Source organism: Pelecanus crispus, chromosome 8 (genome assembly GCF_030463565.1).
Source record: "Pelecanus crispus isolate bPelCri1 chromosome 8, bPelCri1.pri, whole genome shotgun sequence".
In the NCBI taxonomy this organism is placed as follows: domain Eukaryota; kingdom Metazoa; phylum Chordata; class Aves; order Pelecaniformes; family Pelecanidae; genus Pelecanus; species Pelecanus crispus.
Genome location: NC_134650.1, coordinates 6,558,419 through 6,579,729, shown reverse-complemented (window position 1 = coordinate 6,579,729; position 21,311 = coordinate 6,558,419). Strand labels below are relative to the sequence as shown.

The window sequence follows — 21,311 nt, the reverse complement described above, 5'->3', positions numbered from 1 at the left end:
CTCTCTGCAGGTTGGACCAGCGCTCATGCTGTCCTGGTGTGGGTCTCTGCTCCCAGCTCCGCTCACCATGAACTTCGAGGGAGTTGGGGATGTTGCACAGGGGCTGTGTGACTCTCTGGCCGGTCATTTCTCCAGCAGATTTCTACCCAAGAGGCCACCTCTTTGCCCATTTCCTACCAGATGGTCTACAAAACCCAACAGGCTGAGCTCAGCTTAGATTACAGCCCTCCCCGGGCTGACTTGAACCAAGTGAAATGTATCTTCTGGGAACACAAGTGGGAAAATGAGAGCAGCTCCTCTCCCCAGCAGTCTGAGCTGCAGGTGTGCCTTTCCCCTTTGCAGGAACGGGCCAGTGAAATTCCGAAGTAGAACAAAGCCATTTTAGAGAAAAACAGTTACCTGAAGCTGCAGCTCGAGTTGCTCACAGAGATGCTGACAGACACACTACAGTTCAGCTGTGTCTGCTGGAGAGGAAGGTACAGGTGTCGTGCTGGCACCACGAAACAATAAAGCCAGGTAAACTGATGGTGCTCGAGTCCTAGAAGAAATCACAGAAGCAAGACCCAGGTGTTTTCATGTGCACAATACACACATAGTTGTTTCCTTGCTTCAAGAAACCCAATAAAATCCTGCATCAGGTGTTTCCAGCAAGATTTTTATCCCCTATCCCATTCTTTGCAAGTACTTGCATACCATGGGACTACCCTTACTTGCAAAAGCACTTACTAGAGATGGCTGCTGCTGTTCGAAACTCCACTTGAATGGTTAATTATTTTCATCTTTCAAACACCGCATAGATGTTGGCTAATTATAACTCTTCCGATAACTATTTACGTCTTTGCCTCTGCTGTTCAGAGTCACGTTCTTCCCCTAGAAGTGGCTGTACCTAACTTCCTGTTGGATGTGTCAAGTTTTAAGGCAGGCAGGTATTTTGCCTACACTTAATAGCAATTACATATTTGCAAAAAAGTCATACGACCTTTCTTCTAACACTGGAAGAACATGCATGCAGCAGAACTTTTTCCCAGTGTGAACACAGGATGATTTTAATTTCCTAGGAGTCCTCTAAAGAGAAAACTTAGGTCAGAATGCTGTTTGACTACAGTAAACATATGATCAAGAAAATTTTGGGCAAACCAGGCTTTCTTTATCACTGAAAATTAAACAGCAAGAAATCAGCCAGCACAGCCCATTTCAAAGTCATGAAGTCACGTGGATCATGATGTGTAAACAACGGAGAACCATTTTCCCTCATTATTCAAATGCCATAATAGGGACTAAAAAGACCAAGCAGGCTAATAAAATGACACATAGTAACTGCACCCCAGTGTATTATTATTAATATACATTGTAAGAAGACAAAAATTATCATTAACTCACTGTTGCAAATGCAAAGGCTTCAACAGGGATTAGCAAAGGGATTCACTTTATACACTGTGTACCGGTCAGAAACAAAGCTGCGAATAGATGCCGCACCTCCACAGTCCTAAGGTCACCGCTTATCTGATCAGCCGCACATGTTCCCTTACAGCTGTTTTAATCTAAAGTTGTTTTAGCTAATGCTGCTTTGTAACACACTATTTTGCAGAGGGGGTCGGTTTGGTTAGGCGTCGGACGAGCGGATTGCGGGGCGCAGGGGCCACGCAAGCGAGCGGCCATTCCCATCGCCCTGCCAGGGCGCTGGGCGATTTCCAGTCGGAGAGCCAGCAGATGAACCTGCCTGCGCCTCAGCCCAAACAAAGAGTCACCCTGAAAGCGCGATCGGGAAAGGTCGGGGCTGGCAGATTTCCAGCCGCCGCTGTTAACTATCCCCGTTGTTAGCATTTCCCTGCCAGCGCTCGCACAAAGCGTCATTCGGCCGGTGCGAGGGCCGGCCCGACCAAGGCCTCCCTCGCAGCCCAGGCCCGACCAAGGCCTCCCTCGCAGCCCAGGCCCGACCAAGGCCTCCCTCGCAGCCCAGGCCCCGGGCCTGCCCGGCCGCCATCTCGGCGCAGGGCCCTCCCGCAGGCCGCGCCTCGCCCCGCCCGGCCGGTGCGGCCCCTCCGTGCTTCCCCCGCCGCCTCCGGGGCTGGCAGCGTGGGCCTGACCCCCCCCCACCGCCGCCTGAGGGCGGAGCGGCCTGCGGCCTGCTCCCCGCGGGACGGGCCCGACCAGGCCGCCCGGCGCCCCGGCCTGGGGGTGCGTGGGTGTTGGGGGGGGGGGGGTGTCTGTGTCCCCGCGGCGGGAGGCGGAGCCCAGCCCACCTGACGGCGGCGGCGGGCGCTGCTGCAGTGCGCGGAGCCGCCGATCCCCGCTGGCCGCCGGGGCTGCGCGGCCGCGGCCGGCCGTGAGCGGGGGTGCCGGGAGGGCGGCGGGGGAGAGCGATCGGCGCGGCGGGACGGGGCGGGCAGGGACAAAGCCGCCGCCATGTTTGGGGCTTGGGTAGAAGAACAGTCGAGGCGGGCGCTCGACAGCGGGGGGCGACCGCAGCCCGCCGCGCTGGTGCGGGGGCCTCGGGCTGCGCGGGGCCCGCCGCCGCCGCCATTGCGGGGCCCCCCGGGGCGGCCGCGCTCCTCACCCCCCCCCCCCCCCCGTTCCCGGCCCCCCCCCGCGCGCCCGCCGGACGTGAGTGGCGGGTTCAATTTGTCGCGCTGCCATTGGCTGGCGGCCGGTGAGGGAACAGGGGCGGGCGGTGCGTGACGTCAGGGCGCTGCGCAGCGCGGCCGGTGGCTATTTATAGGGGCGGAGGGGCGCTGCGCAGACGGAGCGAGCAGGCGGGTAGGGCCCGGGCAGGCCGGCGGCTTCATCGCGCCTCATCCCCCGCGGGAGCAGGGAAAAAGCGACCGAAAAGCCGCGATCCGCCTTCGCCGGAGCGCCCTGTCGGCGGCCGCTGAGCTTTCGTTTCCGTTTGCGCAGCGCCCGAGCGCCCCCGCCGAGCTTTGTCTTCTCCCGGTCCCTGTGGGGAAGGCGCGGCCAAGATGGACCCTTGTCACACCGAGGAGACCGAGGGCGAGATCCCCGGCTTGGGTAAGGCCTGGCGGCGGCGGGCGGGGGCGGGAGGCGGCGGCGAGGGGAAGCGGGGTGGGGGAGGGGAGGGGCGGCCGGGCAGTGCGGGCGGGGGAGGGGCGGCCGGTCCCGCCCGATCCGGGGCCCCGGCGCCGCCGAGCCCCCGCCTTGGCGCCTGCTGGCGGCGGGGGCCGCGCACCGCGCTACCGGCGCGGCCTCGGCGGCGGTGGCCCGGCCCGGCCCGAGCGGGCGGCGGTGATGGTGGCGGCGGCGGCCTCGCGGTGCGGCCGCGTGCGCCGCTCCCCTCCCCCCACCTTCCCCCGCCGCGTGCGTGGGGGCGGCGGCGCGCGGGGGGGGAGGGCAGGGCCCCCCCGGGGTGGGGGCAGTTGCGGGGTGCTCTCCTGCCCCCACTCCTCGCCGTTACCGGGGTTCGCTCAGCGGGGGGGGGGGGGGGGGGGGGTCGTAAACAGGCTACTCTTAAATTCCAGTTTATTCCAGGTGTAGCTCTTGCGACTACAGTAACGGCCGTCCTTACGTAGTGTAAATCCCGTGAAAGCAGCCATTCAATAAAGCAGAAGTTGAAAGTAAAGGTTTCTGGACGCCATAACAGTCTCGTCTTAAAATGGTGAACTATGCCAGTTATTGCAAAACAACCCTGCCTCAGCGCCTGCCTATCTCTGTTTACTGGGTTGTCAGCCGTTGATAACCGGTTAACTCCTCCCTTCTTAGAGCCAGTAATTAGTCAATATAATTTAACAATCTTTATTAAACAGCAGAGAATATATGCAAAGTACATTAACAAAGCACCCCGTATTTTTTTTTAACTATACAGAAAATTCTATCAGAGCCCACACAGGTCAGACAAGCAAAAAAAAAAACCCCACCAAACCAAAAAACCAAACCATATTTTGCACTTCAGTCTTGCCTTAAAACAAGCTCTACAGGTAATAGATTCAGTTAAAGTAAATTGCCTAAGAACACATTGATTGTTAGGTTTAACTCTTGAACTTCAGGATCTTGTCACTCAAATTAATTTTGATCTTCTTAAGAAGCCAGGAAAGACTTGACCTGTGAAAACAAAAAGCATATATATTTGACGCATTAAAAGAAAAGCTAAATCATTAGGTTTTTTCCTTTTCTTTCTTGGGGAACAAATGGTTTGTTATGGTACAGTCTCCAGTGCTGTTCTGCCTCTACACATAATTCATGACCTGAAATGCTTTTACGGTATAGCAGATGGTTGTGAACCCAAGATTTGTAAGTTAGTACTCTGTAGAATCGAGTAACTTACTAAAAAATAGCAAGTACTTATGAAAGGTAGCTTCTGGATGCTTTACAGAATGTTACTTCATTAAAGAAAAATGAGTTTTCCTTCATTAGGTAGCCCTTTGCTAGGAGGAGAGGGATTGTCTGAAAACTAAGCCAAAGATCTGGTAGCACTTTGAGCGTGGTGCTGCACCCCCTGTCCCAAGCTGAAAGTAGCTCTGACCTTTCTGTATGCTGGGTGGTGAAGGGAGCTTGGTGGTGACAACAACAGTGGCCTTTCAGTGGAGCAAGTTAACAGAAAAATACACGTATGTGCATAGTCTGGGTCATAACTCTAAGCTGTTAATGACTGGTTTCCATGAGGATATAACTAAACAACAAATACCTCCACAACTGAACATTGTGCTCCCCTCCCCAGTTTATACAGAGCTATTTAATTGGCAGAAGTAGGCTTGGCATCATTCTTCAGTAATCTCAAATTGATGACCCAGAACAAGATGGAGAAAAGGGTTTATACAGTTTGATGGTGGGGGGGGCACTTCTTTCCATCTTAGAAGAGTAGTCTTGTTGGGGCAGTGGGGGAAAGGAGGGTTAAAGTGTCCCAGTGAGTGAAATAAGTAATGATACAGCTTGGGTTGGGGATGAGTCCCATGCCTTTAAGTATTAGGATTTTTTTTTTTTTCTGTGGTCTGGGCATGCAGCACATGGCTCCAGCAGAATTTCTTTAGGCATTTACTTCCTAAGTCTTGCCTTTCCTTGGTATTAGTAAACACCATTTTGACTCAGGTGACCTATTTATTACCACATTGTTTCCTCAAATGGCTGTTGACTCTCCCTCCCAACTCTACTTAGAAGTGTCACTTCATGCATTTAGAACTATGCACAAGGTTCAGTTATTTCTGCATTGGTCAGATGTGTTCTCTGTCCAGGAAGAGCCTAGATCCCCAGAATGTGAGGGGGCATAAATAGCTCTAAGCTGACACTAGTTTTTTTTCCTAAAGACATCATGGCTGACATGAATTAGTATCATTCTGTGAACTATGTAATGAACAGTGTGGCAGTGCAGAGTTGGCAGAGAGTAGTCTGATTACTTTCTCCAGCTGCTGTGTACTCGCACACCCCGCCCATTGCCCCTCTTTAAAAACACCCAGTTTTCCCTTGAATTGTGACGATAATGAGGTGGGGTTAAATGATTTTTTTTTTTTTGAAGGAAAGCAAAAAGCCTTTTCTGCAGCCATGGAGCTTCCCAAGTCAATGAAAGAGACTGACTGTACTAGCCCTGAACAAGTACTTAACACAAATTTTAAGAATGTAAATTGATAAATTACAGCTATTACTGTAGAAGAAAAGCAGATGAGGAAACATTTAATACTTACCTTATCAATCAGGTACTCCTGTTTAATCTTATCATTCTTAAAATCTTCATTAACATCCAAAACTAGAATGGGAATCTCTTTAAGGTTCTCAAAGTCAACTCTGTTAAGTGGAAGAACATCATGCTAGTAAAAATGACAAAGTACTGTGTATAAAATGATCTAGCTCTTCCAGTTGCTTTCCAAGTTGTCCCAAGGGTGCAGCATTACTTGGATTACCACATGCACCCGAGATGTTAATGCTGATACCCATGACTTCAGTATAAAGCCCAAGTCAAGTCTGTCCTTAATTGCTCTTGTATAACCCAGGCAACATTGTATCACCATAACTTTAATGTATTCTGCAAGTCTGGCCGTCTAACATCTATTTTTATTGTACAAGTGTGTGTGGGAGATAACGTTTCTTACCTTAGTTTCTTCTACCTCATCATTTTGTTGTGGAATCAATTATCAGGAATGCGATTTTGAGAAGAGGGAGAGATTTTTTAAAATATCACTTGCCCTGTGTCTCCCCCATCCCTTTCCAGTTAACTGCTAATCCATTTACTAAGATGCAGTTTCAAAGCTTCCTTTGGTGAGGGTGACCTCTTTAACAGGTTATAAGACCGGTATTTAAAATGGCTTGGAGATAAGCAAGACCATTTTGGCTACGGGTTAGGAGCAGATGGGAGCAGTAGTTGTGCAACTGGATATGTTGTTCTCTTAAAGTAGTAGTTATTCTCTCTTCCTATGTTTGAAGAGCTTTTCTAAAATGCAGTAAGTGTGCTGAACAACATTCTTAACTTGTGTTTGCAGACTTAAATGTTCCTATGAAAAATACAGGAAATACTTGCTCACAAGTTTGGAATGAGTACACAATGTAAACATTCCCAAAATTCCACAATATGCAGTGCCTTCTTGTCTCCTAAGCATTTGGGCCATCCTACATGAAACTTAGGAAAGTAGATGTGACTGATAACATACTTTTCCTGGAATTGTTAGGCTTCCCATTCAGCAGAGTATTTTGGGCTCCTCTGGGAGGAAAATCTAAAGTCTGTTTTCCCATTTAGAGATTCCTTACATAGGAAGGAGGCTGGGGGGTGAAGGTATGCAGAGATCACTTAACCGCTGACTGGGTTTCTTGTGTGTAATAGTACCTGCCAAAAACTTTTCTCATTGTTTATTTTGAAGCTAGGATTAATATTTAAACCTTGTTGAGATACAGTCAGCCTAGTTTAAAGGTAGTTGGGACCTTGCCCTTCCTTACACTGGAACTGGAAGCTGCTTAGTAGATAACTTACATGATTGGCCACCCAAACACAATCTCAACTCTATCCTGTGTACTTTCAGTTAACAAAATTCATACCCTTGCTGGAGTTAGAGCTACACAGCTTTCTAATTGAAGCTAATGCTTAACAAAGGCTTTAAATTAGGTGAAGTTCCATCCATAGCAATTTTTACTTCCCTGCCAACAGATAACCTTCCCTCTGCATAGAGCCTAATTATCTCTGTGCCAAGAAACCTGAAGTGGGTCTAAAGATAAGTCTGTCAGCTGTGCCCAACTGAAGGTAACTTAAACCTTAGTTTTTATCCCTAATCAACTCTAGGATAAGGCAGGAAAGAGCCTTGCCTGTAAGTTGAAACTTGCCTGCAGAAAATGGGTTCATACCTCATAGTCCTTTCGTGAAGCCAGGTTTCATGTTTATAGTGGAGGTTTTCCAAATACTCGAGCTCAATTTCTTGCTCCTCTTCTCTTCCCCTCATCTGTAGCCTTTCCATGCATTTCTGGGGGGGAAAGAAAAAGTACAAGTCTGGATGTAAATCATGTGTTGAAGGCTAAGTCAGCTAAACAGATCAAGTGGTCCTTAAATCAGAAGGACTAATGCTAGATGTTAGTAAGCATTAATTTTAAATGCTTGGCTGAACATAAATTGAGTTAAATCTAGAAACATCAGAATAGTAGCTCAGAAGGGAGGGTTTTTAATTTGGCCTCTGAATGAAATCTGAATTTATGATAGGCTTCCCATTACATTTGGGGTGGGGGGAGCTAATTCAGTGTTAGTACTAAACCTAATACTTAGGTTTTTGTACCCTCTTAAGCTCCTGGAAACTGAAGTTGGACTTGAAATATTTCCATCTTTAGGTGAACGTACCTGAGGTGTGGTTCTTAGGTAGATCATGCCATCCAGTTCTATATCTGTTTCAAACTGATTCAAAAGCCATGTGTGCCAGTCCTGATAAATGGCCCACTCTGTTTCGTTAATGTTTCCGGACTCAAACAGGTTAGAGGCGAATACGTATCTGCAATGAAACACATTAGTCTCGTACAGGGAATGACCAAAGTGAACTACTAAACCACTTCTCACTAGAATCAGAACCATGATACTGAAAAAAACAGCTGCTTGCTCTTAACATGCATAAAGTACTCTTAATACCATCCTACTCTCACCTGTTGAATCAAACCTGCTCCTTGCAGGTAATAGTTTAATATCAAGTGTTTCCCCAGCTCTGTGTCTTTGAGCATAAAGACCTGGAGCTTTTAATCTGAACTCTTGTTGCACTGGGAGAGTAATTACCTGTCACTGTAGACAGATCTCTCGAAAAATTGCACTGGATGTTCTGCTTCATGTAGCTTGGCTGAGATGGGTTTTAATTGTGCTCTTACTCGGCTCAAGCAAGCGTAAGTCTGAAATGTATAAGCCCATCTTGTGGGTTTATCATATAGCATTTGAAGTAGATTTCCTCCACTCTTCTGAGATGTTGAAAGTTCCTAGGGGACAAGAGAAAAAACTTAATAACAGCATATTTGCAGGATTTTATTTCTTAATCCAGAATTCTGATATGTTGAAGTAAGAATTAATGGCTTTGGTTGTGTTGTGGTTTTTTTTTTTAGGAAGATGCTTAGGCATAGGAATAAAGAGGTTTGTTTCTCAGCTGATGGTAGTCTTCATGACAGCTTCTTTAGAACAGGTTGATCGCTGAGTTTCAGACTTTCAGTGTGATTCCTGTGGAGCAGGGGTGGCTATTTGGAATATGTGTTCAATAGTATCTTCCTAAGTGGGCTATACAATTTGAGTGTTTGACCAGCTGGTATGGTAGTGGGGCTGACTCTGGATGCTGGAGACTAAGCATAGCTCAATTTTGGCATGGCTCCCTGGCCAGTCACCATAGTTTCTTCTGTGCCCCATTTCCCTCCCCAAGCTTTCCCCAATCCAGCACACCTACCTCGTATTCATCTTCAGCTGTCTGGATGTTGCACCACTTGGCGATGGGTTCGGGGATGACCTCCCACTCATCACTGTGTTTCTCGAGTAGCCTGACAAATGTTGACTTCCCTGCAGCTGGAGAAGGTTTGGAAAGTTCACTGAGGGTGTAGATTAGACTGGTCTTGCTGATAAAGATAGAGCGGCAGTTGTGAGGCTTCTTGAAGAGGCTGTAGGCCGCGTTGTTGCCGTGCCTGAGGTGCGGAGCTGCGCGGGTCCCCGGGCGGGCTTCGGGCTGCTGGGGAAGGGCTGCCGGGGCCGCCCGCACGGTGCCGGTCCGCCTCCCCAGAGCGGGGCTCTAATCTCCAGCGCCAGACGGCCGCGCCTCGGCCGGGCGGGAGGCGGCGGGGCCGCGCCTCCATTTTAGGAGCAGGCTGAGCCGGGGGCGGGGCTTCGCGCGGCAGCGTTGGGGGGAAGGGAGCCGCCGCGCTGGGGCGCGCGGGAATCCTGCCGCGCATGCGCGGCGCGGGCTGGCGCCTGAGGCAGCCGCAGGCCCGGGGCCGGGGCCGGCCAGGCCGCGGCGCCGCTCCCGAGCCCGGGAAGGACGGGGCGGGGCGGGACGCGTGGCGCGTTTGCTGCGAGCCCGCCCGCGCGGTGGTCTGGCCGCGAATGAGGACGCTGCGTCCGGGCTGTAACGGCCGCCTGGCCTGGCCGGCCCGGGCAGAGCGGCGGCTGTGGGCGGCGGCGTTTCCCCTCCCCCGGGCCAATTCCCGAGCGTCGCCGGGAGCGGGTCTGGGCCCCGCGGTAGCGGGAGGGCGCCGGCTGCGCTTCTCCCTCAACAGCCCCCCCCGCCTTCCTGTAGAGCTGGGCGGAAAAGGCCCCTTGGCCGCCCCGCTCCCGTCCTGCGGCCGCGGTCCCCGCCTTCCCTCCCGCGCCGCCGAGCTCACCGATGTTCCCCTCGATGGAAATCTTCCTCAGGCGCTTCTGGAAGCTGGAGTCGAGGGAGCCGGCGGGGCTGCGGCAGTGCCGCTTGGCGGGGGTGGACATGGCGGCGCCGAGCGGGAGCACACGGGGCTCCCGGCTGCTCCAGCCCACTTTAAATCTCCCGCCAGCCGGTGGGCGGGATGGCCGCCTCCCGCCGCCACTCCCCGGGAAGAGGCGGAGGCGCCGGCCCCGCTCCGCCGCGGCGGCTGCCAGCCGCTCCTTCTGCCGCTCCCGCCCGGCCCGGCGAGCGCGGCCGCCTCTGCCGAGCTGCTGCCCGCAGCGCTTTTTAAAATCGGCGTTTGGCAAGTGAAATCAAGCAGAGCTGCTTTGTTCAGGAAGTTACAGTAAACCGGTTCCACTGACTGATTTCATTTGCGTTACTGTAAACAGGTCCTCCGTGCTGTTTGATTTACAGACACAACCTTTGAGAGTGTCCTTCCTTTTTTTTTTTAAAAAAAAAACCTGTTAGGTTAATGGTTGGACTTGATGATCTTAAAGGTCTTTTCCAACCTAAACGATTCTATGATTCTATTTTCCTTTTTTTTTTTTACCTTTTTTTCAGAAAGCTTCCAGCTTTGGGGGGAGGTAGTTGTTAGTGGTCTGGATTAGCGTCTTAGACTAAACATTTTACATAGTTACGTGACAGATGAGGCCGTGTAGATTTGCAGGTGCTGAAGTGGCTCAGCCTGGGGCTGTCAGTTCGTTTCGGTGCTGACTGGAAAGGAAACACGCACGGATGGAGGGTTAGGTGCTGCTCCCACTGGCTTTGCTTCTCAGCTCCAAAATTCCAGTGTCGGTGTTGGCGTGCCTGGGGTTTTGTGGAGTCTGTTGAGCTTTCAGCACGGGTTCTCCATCGCCTCCATGGGCAGCTGCCAGTTGGAACATGGACTGCTTGTTCTTTCCAGGGTAAAAGAAAGGGGGTGCAGGATTCTTAGATGTTAGGTAAATGCTTTACGGGCGCAACCCCCTGAGGTTTGCGACTGTGGCTATTCCTGTAACTTCCTGTTGCTGCTGTAATAACGAGATTCAGGGTGAAACCTAGCTAGGTCTGGTGTGTTTGGAGGAGATGGGAGGGAGTTATATTTTCCTTTCTCTTATGATAATTGTGACCCATGTCTCTTCTTTCCCCATCTCCTACAAACACACCAGGCTTCAGTGACCGAAGCGAGCAGATTGTTTCACGTGGGGTAGCGTCAGCATTTGAAGCTGGTAAGTGCTAGTTCCCACACACCTCTCTGTGCAGCCAGACTCCTCGCTCTCCGTCCAACGCGTGCCGTGCCGGTGCGGGGGGGGGGGGGGGGGGGGGGGGGCGAGTGCGGGCAGCGGGGACCGGGCCCCCCCCCTCCAAAAGCACAGCAGCGCCCCCGGGCGGGGGGGGGCGGGGGAGCGGCCCGCGGGGCATGCGCAGTGCGGAGAGCGGCGCTGCCAGGCGCATGCGCGCAGGCGCGAGCCGCGCTGTGCGCGGGAGTCCGCGCCGCGGCTTTGTTCGGGGGGGGGGGGGGGGGAGGTGTGCAGGCAGGCGACGCATGCGCACAAACCGCCGGGAGCGGGGCGGGGGGGCGGTGTGTGTGTGGAGCAGCGTAGACTAGCGAGGACGCATGCGCAACCTGGCGGGAGCGGCGCGGGGAGCGGTTGCGTAGCGGGCGCGTGTCCCGGGGCGGAGCGCAGCGGCGCTACCGAGCATGCGCGGGCGGGGCCCGCGGGGCGGGGCAGGCGCCCTCCGGGTGCCCGGCGCATGCGCCCCGCGCCTTCCCCCCCCCAGCCACGCCGCAGCCCCTCTCGGCAGCCGGTGCCGGCAGCCCGCGCCCCTCGGCGGCCGCTCGCCGCTCTCCTGCCGGCCGCGGGTGCTGTGCGCCTCGGCGGGGACTGCCAAGTCGTCGGGCCCGCCAGGGCGGTGTCTGGGGCCGGGGTTCTTTGTGCGGCGGAAGGCCCGGCCCAGCGGAAGCGGGAGTACCCGCCGCCATTTCCTAGCGCGCTCTCGCCACAGGCTCGCCCGCTCGCTGCCGCCCGACTGGGACTAGGCGCTCTCCGGACAGCGGATCAGGCTCGGAGCCCTAGAACCACCGCGGAGCCCCACCATGTGTGCGTGCGGGGACGGGGGCTGGGCGCGGGCCGGGGGGGCGGGCCAGGCGTGCGCCGGGCGGGAGCGGCTCTGTGTGTGTGAGGCGGGCAGCGGTCCGAGGTAGAGGAGGCTCGGGGGTGGGCGGCACAGGCCGAGGGGGCCGCCGGGCGCTCTGAGGGGGTGCGGGTGGCGGCCGTGCTGCGCGGCGTCTCAAAGGGCCTGCTTTGGTCTTCTCCAGCAACCACAGAAGCGGAGGCGGAGCCGAGCCTCACCCCCAATGTCATGCTCAACACGGAGAGCAGCGAGGGATATGTGGTGAAAGTCAGGGGGCTGCCTTGGTCTTGCTCCACCGAGGAGGTGCAGAGGTTTTTCTCTGGTAAGTAGAACTGGAGGGCGGGGGCAGGGAATAGGGGTCTGGGAGAGGGGCCAGGCTCTGTTGCCAATTCTGGGTTCTTTCTGGGGACCCTGTGGCAGCAGGAATGCTGCAGTGAGCAGTTCCAGAAAGCACTTCTGTATCTGATGATAGCCTCAGCTAGGATGCACTATGGAAAGCTGTGGTTATGCTAGCTGGAGCTAGACACAAAGGAGCTTGGTCTGTGAGTTGCTGGGATAACCACAACTGCCTTAGCTTCTTGAGCGACTGGAAGAGATTTGCTTCCATTTTAAAGAAAGCTTCAAAACTCTTGCTTCAGGTTGAACAAAATCAGTTTAGTTCTTGGTGCTGTCCTAATAGGCTCTCTTTAAGTGTTTAGTGTTTTGTGTCCTTCCTCCAGATTGTTAGCATCCTGCAGTAATAAGTAGTGGTGATAAATATGTGCTTTCTTCATTGACTGGAGATTTCAAAGCTGCTTCAGGAGTTTGGCATATTGGACTTGGTTCTGATTTAGTTCATTACACTTAGACTGATTGTTACTCCTTATTTCATTTCATGCTGATGAGAAAGTCTAAGTCAGTTACAATCAAAAGCAGATGGCACATTCAACTTGACTTGAGGCAGCAAAGCTTTGGAAAGAGATGGCTCATTTGCCTTTATTCTTAATGTTTTGCTAGTTTTCAGACTTGACAAGAAGGGTAATTTGATTTTTGTGCCTTAGTTTATCGGTCACTATAAAAGTTATAACAAGAATACTGCTGGTTCTGTCGTCTTGGTATAACTTGATAGTTGTTGTTAGTTTTTTCCTTTTAGAATATCTGAAACTTTTAAAGTCACAATGTTCCTGTAATAATTAAATTAATTCTGACCTTCCTTTTCAGATTGCAAAATTCTAAATGGGGCTCTGGGAATCCGTTTCATCTACACCAGAGAGGGCAGACCAAGTGGAGAAGCATTTGCTGAACTTGAATCAGAGGAGGATGTGAAATTAGCCCTGAAAAAAGACAGAGAAACAATGGGACACAGATATGTTGAAGGTTTGACTCAGTTGGTCTAGTAACTGACTAAATGTGTTTGTGCTTGATGGGTTTTTGGTTAATTGCTTTTCTGTCTCTTTAAAATGCATGTGAAAGGACAAATGGACTTGTATGTCATAAGTTGACTAGTTTCAAGGCAAATGGCTTTTAAAACTGTTGTGTCTTCCAGAATGCATTAATTCTAAGTGCCTTTTACAGTTTTCAAGTCAAACAACGTTGAAATGGATTGGGTTCTGAAGCATACTGGTCCCAACAGCCCTGATACGGCTAATGATGGTTTTGTACGTCTTAGAGGACTCCCATTTGGCTGTAGTAAAGAAGAAATTGTACAGTTTTTTTCAGGTATGTGGGATAAAAGTAGTAGCTGTAGCACTATTGGTCTATACTAAAAAAAAAAACCAAACCAAAACAAAAAAACCAAACCACCATGGATTGCCCAGTAGTACTTCCAACAGTATACTGAAGTGTATTAAAAGTAAATAAGCAATTCTTCATTAGTTACCTGAGGGATCAATTCCTAAACTACTTGTTCATTAAATAACTGAGGGAACTCCAAAAAGCTGCTCTAATTTATACTTAATGGGACATACTGTTCCAAGTAAGGATAGCAGAAAACAAGTGTCTTGCTTTCTAAATTAAAAGTGAACAATTCAGATGGGAGGATATTTCCACCCACAGTTTTAGCTGGTTCACACTGTTCAGTGAGAGATGTAGAACACCCTTGCTGCTGGGCTCAGTACAAGGAGCAGGATCTGAGGAAGGGCATGCATTGTGCCCATGATTTCTTACAAACATAGATTTAGTATTGAATAAGATTCCAGAAAAAAAGCAGCCTGCTGAACTCTACCCAAGTACAGATTTTCCCCCTCCCCACTCCCCTTCCTGGGGGGGGAGGGGGGGGGGAACCAAACCTTCCTTGATGTTGTCTAGCTTAAAGTTTTTATGGATGAAGAGATAATGTTTTGTATTGACTCATTCTCACTTTTTTGCAGCTGTTGTATGTTTCAGGAACTGGAATACTATTATAAATGCCTAAGAATGAAATCTGTTGATTTATCTAGGATTTAACTTGGTAGTATTTTCAAAGTAGTAGATTTCTAAATGTGAGTGTTAAAATTAGCTGGAATGTTTTGCTATAACAAGATATGATTGAGCTTACTGTTTTACTTTAAAATACAGTAGAAATATTTCCAATTTTACAACTTCAGAACTTGTTTTTTGTTTTCTGAATCAGTAATATATTGTGAACAAGAGCAATTCCTAAGCATGTGCATTTTAAGTTGTTTCTTTCTTACATGGTTACGTGATTCAAGCTTTAAAAACTGTTAATATACTTAATATACAAAATGTGCCTCTTCTGTTCAGAAACTAATACTTTTTGAAATTACCTCATGATTTTTTCTTAGTTAAGCACTCCTAAAGATAAAAAAAATTAATGCTGAAACTTGATGTTTGCATAAGACTAATTATTTTACCTGAGTGACTTCTAGTAAAAATACTTGTTATATATAAAGCTGTTTAACTTGCTGTGTTTAAGTTATCTTAAAAACTTCCTCTTAAATACTTTCACAGAATTGAAGAGGTTTGTAATAATATGTGAACTTCTTAATGCACCCTGCATTAGATGCTTTATCTGAGGAGTTGTCCATGACACTCAGAACGTTTGTGCTCTGCAGGGTGGGTTAAGAATGTAAACTGAATGGTATGTGATCGCAGATCTCTTTTTGTTGACATGCTTTTTCTTCTGGTGTTCTAGAATCAACATACCATTCAAGTGTTAAAATTCTGGTGTATTTAAAGCTATAAGAAAAACTCATGACTGGGCTTGTGATGTTAATATTGCCCCCCTACTGGGGTTATTTGTCCTTGGGTTGAAGGGTTGGAAATCGTGCCAAATGGGATAACATTGCCGGTGGACTTCCAGGGGAGGAGTACGGGGGAGGCCTTCGTGCAGTTTGCTTCACAGGAAATAGCTGAAAAGGCTCTAAAGAAACACAAGGAAAGAATAGGGCACAGGTGGGGATGGATGGTTGGTTGGCTATGTCACTTTTCTTATGGTAAACAATTAAATCCATATTCTCTCTTCTGAAAGTGTTAACATCCAAATACAAATAGTATTTTGGTCTCTAACTTGCTGACAAGTCAAGGTATTGCTAACGTGCGTATAGCACAGACTGTTTGGATCTACCCAAAACGAGAGGTGAAATTGGACTAAGCTTAAGTGCGCTTTGGAAACTTGGAAATACTGGAGGAGTGCAAAATGGATAGCTTGGAAGTGACGAAGTTGAGAGACTATGGCTTTAACTTCTCAAATACCACCAATGATGCCTTTAGCTCTAAAGACACGCACAGTACTCTTTTATTACCATAAGAAAATGTGATACTTTCTAAACTTGTTTTATAAGTTGAAATGTAACAAATTTTCTTACTGTATTAATCTTCAATGTAATAAGCATAGCTTTCAAGAAATTGTCACAAAGGGTTTTTATTCTATTTTACTTGTGACTATTTTTCATTGAAGCATGCACTTTTTGCCTACGCTGAATCGCTGAAGCATAGGCTGGGTTCACTAGCACATGCAGAGCTTTTTGTAGCATCCTGATGGGTTAAAATCTTGGTGGAGACCGGGTTTTTAACCCTCTGTTTACATTGCCACGTGAGCAGTGCTGAGTTGAGCGGACGTCAGTCCCTCCTACGTTTTCTGACTAACACTTTAAATTGGGGGGGAGGAGGGTGTGGAATCACTATTGCTCCCCCACCCTTAAGGCTGGGATACTGTGAAGTATGAGGAGCATGTAAACCCTTCAGTAATTGTAATTTCTTGAAAATACACTGATTTGAAAGTAACGTAGTGCTTATAGTAGTATGTCATTGCCTACATAATGTAAAGAAACCTGGCTTAAAATATACTGCCGGTTTGGAGGCTATGACTAAATGGCTTGTTTTAATGTGAAGTTGTGAGGTATTTGTGGAAGGAATTAAAGACTGACTTCTTTCTGTGGCAACACTTCTAGGTACATTGAGATCTTCAAGAGTAGTCGAGCGGAAGTGCGCACTCACTACGACCCTCCACGCAAGCTGTTGGCAATGCAGAGACCCGGTCCTTACGACAGACCTGGTCTTACGCGGGGATATAACAGTCTTGGTAGAGGAAGTAGCTTGGAAAGGATGAGGCGTGGCGCTTATGGCGGAGGTAAGTATACGAAGTCCAAGTGGGAGCTGCTCATCTGAGAAGCAGCAACACTTGGACCTGGTAGTGTCTTCCCTGCTTTGTAACTACTGGTTTGTATATGTCCTCGGCTTTGTTTCTCCTAGAAATGGAACTTTGTAAACTAGTTGTCTGCTGTGTGTTCATGTATGTGTAGTTGAAATGAACATGTTGTCCAATCTATTTATAGGTTATGGAGGTTATGATGACTACAATGGGTATAATGATGGCTATGGTTTTGGTTCTGATAGATTTGGAAGAGGTAAGATTTCTCTAATAGGAACTGTAACTGAACTTTCAACATGTCCCAAAAGAAACTAAAATACATCTGAAAGACCTAGAATGGACTCTTTTCTCTGCAGGAATGTCGGACCACAGATACGGCGACGGGGGATCCACCTTCCAGAGCACGACCGGCCACTGCGTCCACATGAGAGGTCTGCCTTACAGAGCTACGGAGAACGACATCTATAACGTGAGTCCCAAATCCGCCCTTAAGTGCATGGCTTTTAAGATTCTGCGGTCGTTTCGGGACATGTCAACTGCACCGCGGCTAACGAGTGTTCCTTTAGAGAAAACGGCTTGCTGTAAAGCCGAACTGTTGCATTGGTGCGTTTTAATCTGTGTGACTTTCGTACGTAGTTCTTCTCACCTCTGAACCCTGTAAGAGTACACATCGAAATCGGACCAGATGGCAGAGTAACTGGAGAGGCAGACGTTGAATTTGCTACTCATGAGGATGCGGTGGCCGCTATGTCCAAAGACAAAGCAAATATGCGTAAGTACGACCGTTCTGAATACGCGGCTTTAGGGAAGATACGGCAATGCGGTGTAGCGCGTCTGCTGTAACTGGAATGCCAAAGGTTCTGTTGCAGCCTTACTTACAGTGAGGCAAAGTGTGTGTGGATTTGGCGTGGAACGCTCTCATGGCAAAATTTTTCTTCTTGCAGAACACAGATATGTAGAACTCTTCTTGAATTCTACAGCAGGAGGAAGTGGTGGTGCCTATGGCAGTCAAATGATGGGAGCAATGGGTATGTGTAAATGGTCTAACCGTGCTTTTAAGCAAGCACTTGATGTTTAACGAAGCTGGCTGATTTTATACAGCTCCTGCTTATTCTATCCTGGCATAAAAACTGAAATTCAACATTCTGTCTTAATCACACAGTCAAGGAATCGGAAGGGGTAGTCCAAGATTGGAACACTAGCACATTGCCAGGTATATAAACCTTTTGGGAATACATTCGAACAAGTAATAGGTTGAATAAGCTGTGGTGCTGAATGTGGTGTGTGTGGTGGGATGAGGGGCTCCTGGGAGTGTGGTGGGGTGGAAGTGAGGTGGGAGACGCCTGTCCTTTTATTCTCCTTCCCTCTCCCTTTTTTTTTGGAGACCAGAACACAGTCTGGTGATAGAGGATGTATCTGCTGCATGTCACCTGCCATTCAAACCTGGTCTTGGTGGTGAGGGGAAATCTATTTGGAATTTGGAGAAGCTGTCTGAATTGCTCTAGCAAACTGCAGAATTGCTTGAAAAGCTAAAACGCGCATTTGCAACCTGAGTCTAAAGCCACTACTGTGTCCATAAAGCAGATACGCTTCTTGATACCCGACTTGTCTGGTTTCTTAGAGATGGTGGTGGTTGGTTTTGGGGGCTGCTTTCTCGAGGGTGGTGGGGTGGGGGTGTATGTGTGTGTGGATACACTGTTGCTTTTATAGTGTTTCAATCACAAAACGTTTGAAGTCTGATGCTGATTAACTACAGAAAAGCGTTGTGGGAGTACAGACAAGTGATGAGGCGAAGAGCAGTAGCTAGCAAGCTTAAGTCGAGGTCTCCTGTAGCACGCTGTGATGCGCAGCTGGTCTGGAACAGCGTCAGTCTGTCGGGCCTGTACGCAAACGAGCGACTCTGGTTGATGAGTCGGTGTGCGAAGGGCTGGGTGCTGTCATGGGCCACGCTCTTGTGTGAGGTCACATAAAGCCACGTTTAAGTGTCCAGCTGTGTATTATACATGGCAGCAGATTGATCCCGCTGTGTATAGTCCCTAGAAACTGCAAAAGTAAACCTGTACAGCAAGCGCTTGAGAATCGCAAGCGCTCGCTGTCATTCTTCAAAGTTCTCATTGCCGCTTGATTGTGGGAATGTCTTTACAAACCGACCGCTTCCTGTGAGCTTGTTACTTAGGAAGAGAGTTCCCTAGGTGAGAGAGCTAGTGCTTGGAGCATGGGGGCTGTTAGGTGAGGCTTGGGTTTGTTGGTGATGAGCAGACTGTTTGACAGGCAAGCACTTAATGTTTTTATTCTTAACTTGAAAGGAAGCCAATCCAGTTACGGTGGTCCAGCTAACCAGCAGTTGAGTGGGGGTTATGGAGGAGGATATGGTGGTCAAAGCAGCATGAGTGGATATGGTAAGAGCATTTCTTCACTGGTTTTAGGTGGGCCAGGTGCGGCTGGCTTAGCGTGCCTTACGGTGCTGTTCACTGGTCGAAGGGCCGTGGTACAGACTGGGCAGCGCAAGCCCTGGAAGTTGAAGATTTGGCTATTGGGAATTTTGGAACTGATGGAGAGCTGGAGGGGGAAAGGATTCAAAGCAGGAACTTGGAGCTGAGGGGGGGAAATGTGGGAAGTTATCCTGAAAGGAGTAGGAAATGCCGGTCTCCAGGCTTCCATTGCTCTGCTGACTTTGTACCTGCTGTTACGGAAGTTATGGAAGCTGGAGACCAAGCCAGTTTAGATACAGGATGCAAATGGGGGACGGTGCGTGGGAGGCCGGGCCCTCTCCGCTTCCACGGAACAGCCAGAGAAAGCACGGAATTCCAAAGGGAGGGTGAGGCAGGGCTGGCTCTTTCGTTGAACAACCAATAAACGTCATTTTGGGTGTGGAGCTGTAAACTGACACTTTGCAGTATTGGGCACAGTGGATGGTGTTTACGAGGTGGCCCAGCAAGGACAGGCGTTGGGGGAGTGATGCTTCGGATCGGCCTGAAGCAGCTGTGAACCTGCTGTCGGTTTTCCCCCTCAGACCCCGGGAGCCAGGGCGCCATGAACAGCAGCTACTACAGCAGCGGGAACCGCGCGTCCATGGGAGTGAACGGCATGGGCGGCATGTCCAACATGTCCAACATGAGTGGTGGCTGGGGAATGTAACCAATCGCTGACTTTTGGTCAAATCTTTTTTAAAAAACAAAAAAACAAAAAACTAAGTTTAACAGTTTTGCAATACAAGCTTGTGATTTATGCTTTACTGTAAGTGAATTCAGGATTGTTATTTTAAAACCTTTCAGGTTCAGTATTTTTGAACATACAGAAATGAACATTCATCTAGGATGTAATAACCGAGTAAAGACTATAACTGTTAAACAATTTTGAGCGTTTCTCAAGCTAGTTTTGTTGTAGGAGTGTATTTAAGCAGTAAGCGTATTTAGGTTAAAGCTGTTTGGATTACGTTAAATGTTGCTCTTATACCATATTACATCCAACACTGTTTTGGATACATGTTGAGAGAGACATGCTTTTTTGTAAAGAAACAATATAGGAGCTGTGTCTGAAATTCAAAGTGAACATTTGGCATGTTAGTTCTAGTTTATTTCTTTTAATATCCTGTAAGGCACGTTAAAGCTTTTTTTTTTTTTTAAGTTAATGGGGGAAACATGTTGAGACGCAATACGGCTACTTTAGGATTTTGGTCTTGGTGTTCGTATAAAATTCTGAGGCCTTGATTTAATCTTTCATTGTATCGTGATTTCCTTTTTAGGTGTATTGCGCTAAGTGAAACTTGTTAAATAAATCTTCCTTTTAAAAACTGGAACTCTCCAACTTCTGTGGTGTAGCTACATGTGCAGGAGCGGCACTATGCCTGTGTCCTGGGTGACGGCAGCGCTCTAACCCTGTGATGACTCCTAAGGAGAATTCCGAGCTGGAAGCTGGCCCTGCGGGATGGTGCAGTGGCAGTGGTTTCTCAGCTGAGGGGGGTTCGTGACAAAAAGCAGCACCTGCTGCTGCGGGGCTGGAGGTGTCCTGGTGTGGAGTGTCCTGAGGCTGCTGTGGGGCAGGGTCATCCCCTGGGGCTGGGGAGCAATGCCCTGCTCAGTGGTGTCACTGCAGGGGTGGGTGCTGCAGCTTAGCACAACCATGTTTGAATAAATCCAACTTGTCAAACATCATCCTTAAAGATGTGGTTTCATAAGCATTAGTTACAGCTTTGAGCACTGGATCTTCCCCTGGAATAATACAGGATCTGCTTCTGTGCATTTGCTGTAGTAAATTTAATTTCCTCTTTCTAATTAACCATTCTTCCCTAAGGGTTAGAAATCAGAGTCCCTTTCTGCAGTGATGAAAACCCCATCCTGTTCTGCAGCAGTGGACTTGGAAAGGGTTAAATCCTGAGCATGTCACCCCCAGCTGCTGTTGCCCACCTGCTCCCTTGGCTGGGCCCTGCCTGCAGCTGCTGGTGCTGGAGCCCAGCTGGGTACAGCCCAGCTTGCCACAGCCCTGTGCCCCTGCTGAGCCTCCAGCAGCTTGGGGGGAACTGGAGGGCCCCGGGGCAGAGCAGGACCAGGCTGGGGCTCCTGCTGTTCTAAACGGCCTGCGCGCAAGCACACGCTTCAGCCCAAGAGCTGCTCTGCATTGCGTGGTGCTTGCCCAGCGGCGTGGGCGCGCTGGGGACAGGGGTGCCTTTGCCATGGGCATTAGTGGTGGCGTTACCCCTGGCAAGCAGCGGAGCTGCTGTATGGCATGCTGCTGCTGCTGCTGCGCCAGCCCCCCTCGGCCCCCAGCATGACCCTGCTCAGGCTGGAGAGCAAGCTGCCCCTGGCAGGGGAAGGTGGCTGATGTCAGCAGCTGTG

At 49.5% G+C, this 21,311-nt stretch overlaps 2 protein-coding genes across 11 annotated transcripts; one reads left to right on the top strand and one right to left on the bottom strand.

Moving 5' to 3' along the window:
- Window positions 1–2,826: 2,826 nt before the first annotated feature.
- Window positions 2,827–20,275, top strand: HNRNPH1 (heterogeneous nuclear ribonucleoprotein H1). Of its 9 annotated transcripts, none has more exons than XM_075714753.1 (14): window positions 2,827–3,006; window positions 10,940–10,999; window positions 12,091–12,228; window positions 13,107–13,262; window positions 13,461–13,604; window positions 15,140–15,278; window positions 16,277–16,455; window positions 16,661–16,732; window positions 16,806–16,945; window positions 17,113–17,248; window positions 17,421–17,504; window positions 17,618–17,689; window positions 18,783–18,875; window positions 19,490–20,275. In XM_075714753.1, exons 1-14 carry the CDS (start codon window positions 2,958–2,960, stop codon window positions 19,612–19,614), a joined length of 1,587 nt encoding a protein of 528 aa, XP_075570868.1. In that variant the 5' UTR covers window positions 2,827–2,957; the 3' UTR covers window positions 19,615–20,275. The 9 variants fall into 9 exon arrangements, with proteins under 9 accessions (XP_075570868.1, XP_075570869.1, XP_075570870.1 ...); XM_075714754.1 differs by having other exon boundaries at window positions 2,829–3,006; window positions 17,639–17,689; XM_075714755.1 differs by having other exon boundaries at window positions 2,830–3,006; window positions 16,812–16,945; window positions 17,639–17,689.
- On the bottom strand, window positions 3,451–9,853 carry LOC104025699 (deoxycytidine kinase 2). 2 transcript variants are annotated; one of them, XM_075714762.1, is made up of 7 exons: window positions 9,754–9,853; window positions 8,829–8,944; window positions 8,180–8,373; window positions 7,757–7,904; window positions 7,273–7,388; window positions 5,628–5,727; window positions 3,451–4,053 (listed from the first exon to the last, which is right to left on the bottom strand). In XM_075714762.1, the coding sequence occupies exons 1-7, from the start codon at window positions 9,851–9,853 to the stop codon at window positions 4,030–4,032; spliced, it is 798 nt and encodes a 265-aa protein (XP_075570877.1). In that variant the 3' UTR covers window positions 3,451–4,029. The 2 variants fall into 2 exon arrangements, with proteins under 2 accessions (XP_075570877.1, XP_075570878.1); XM_075714763.1 differs by lacking the exons at window positions 3,451–4,053; window positions 8,829–8,944; window positions 9,754–9,853 and having other exon boundaries at window positions 4,306–5,727.
- Window positions 20,276–21,311: the final 1,036 nt, after the last annotated feature.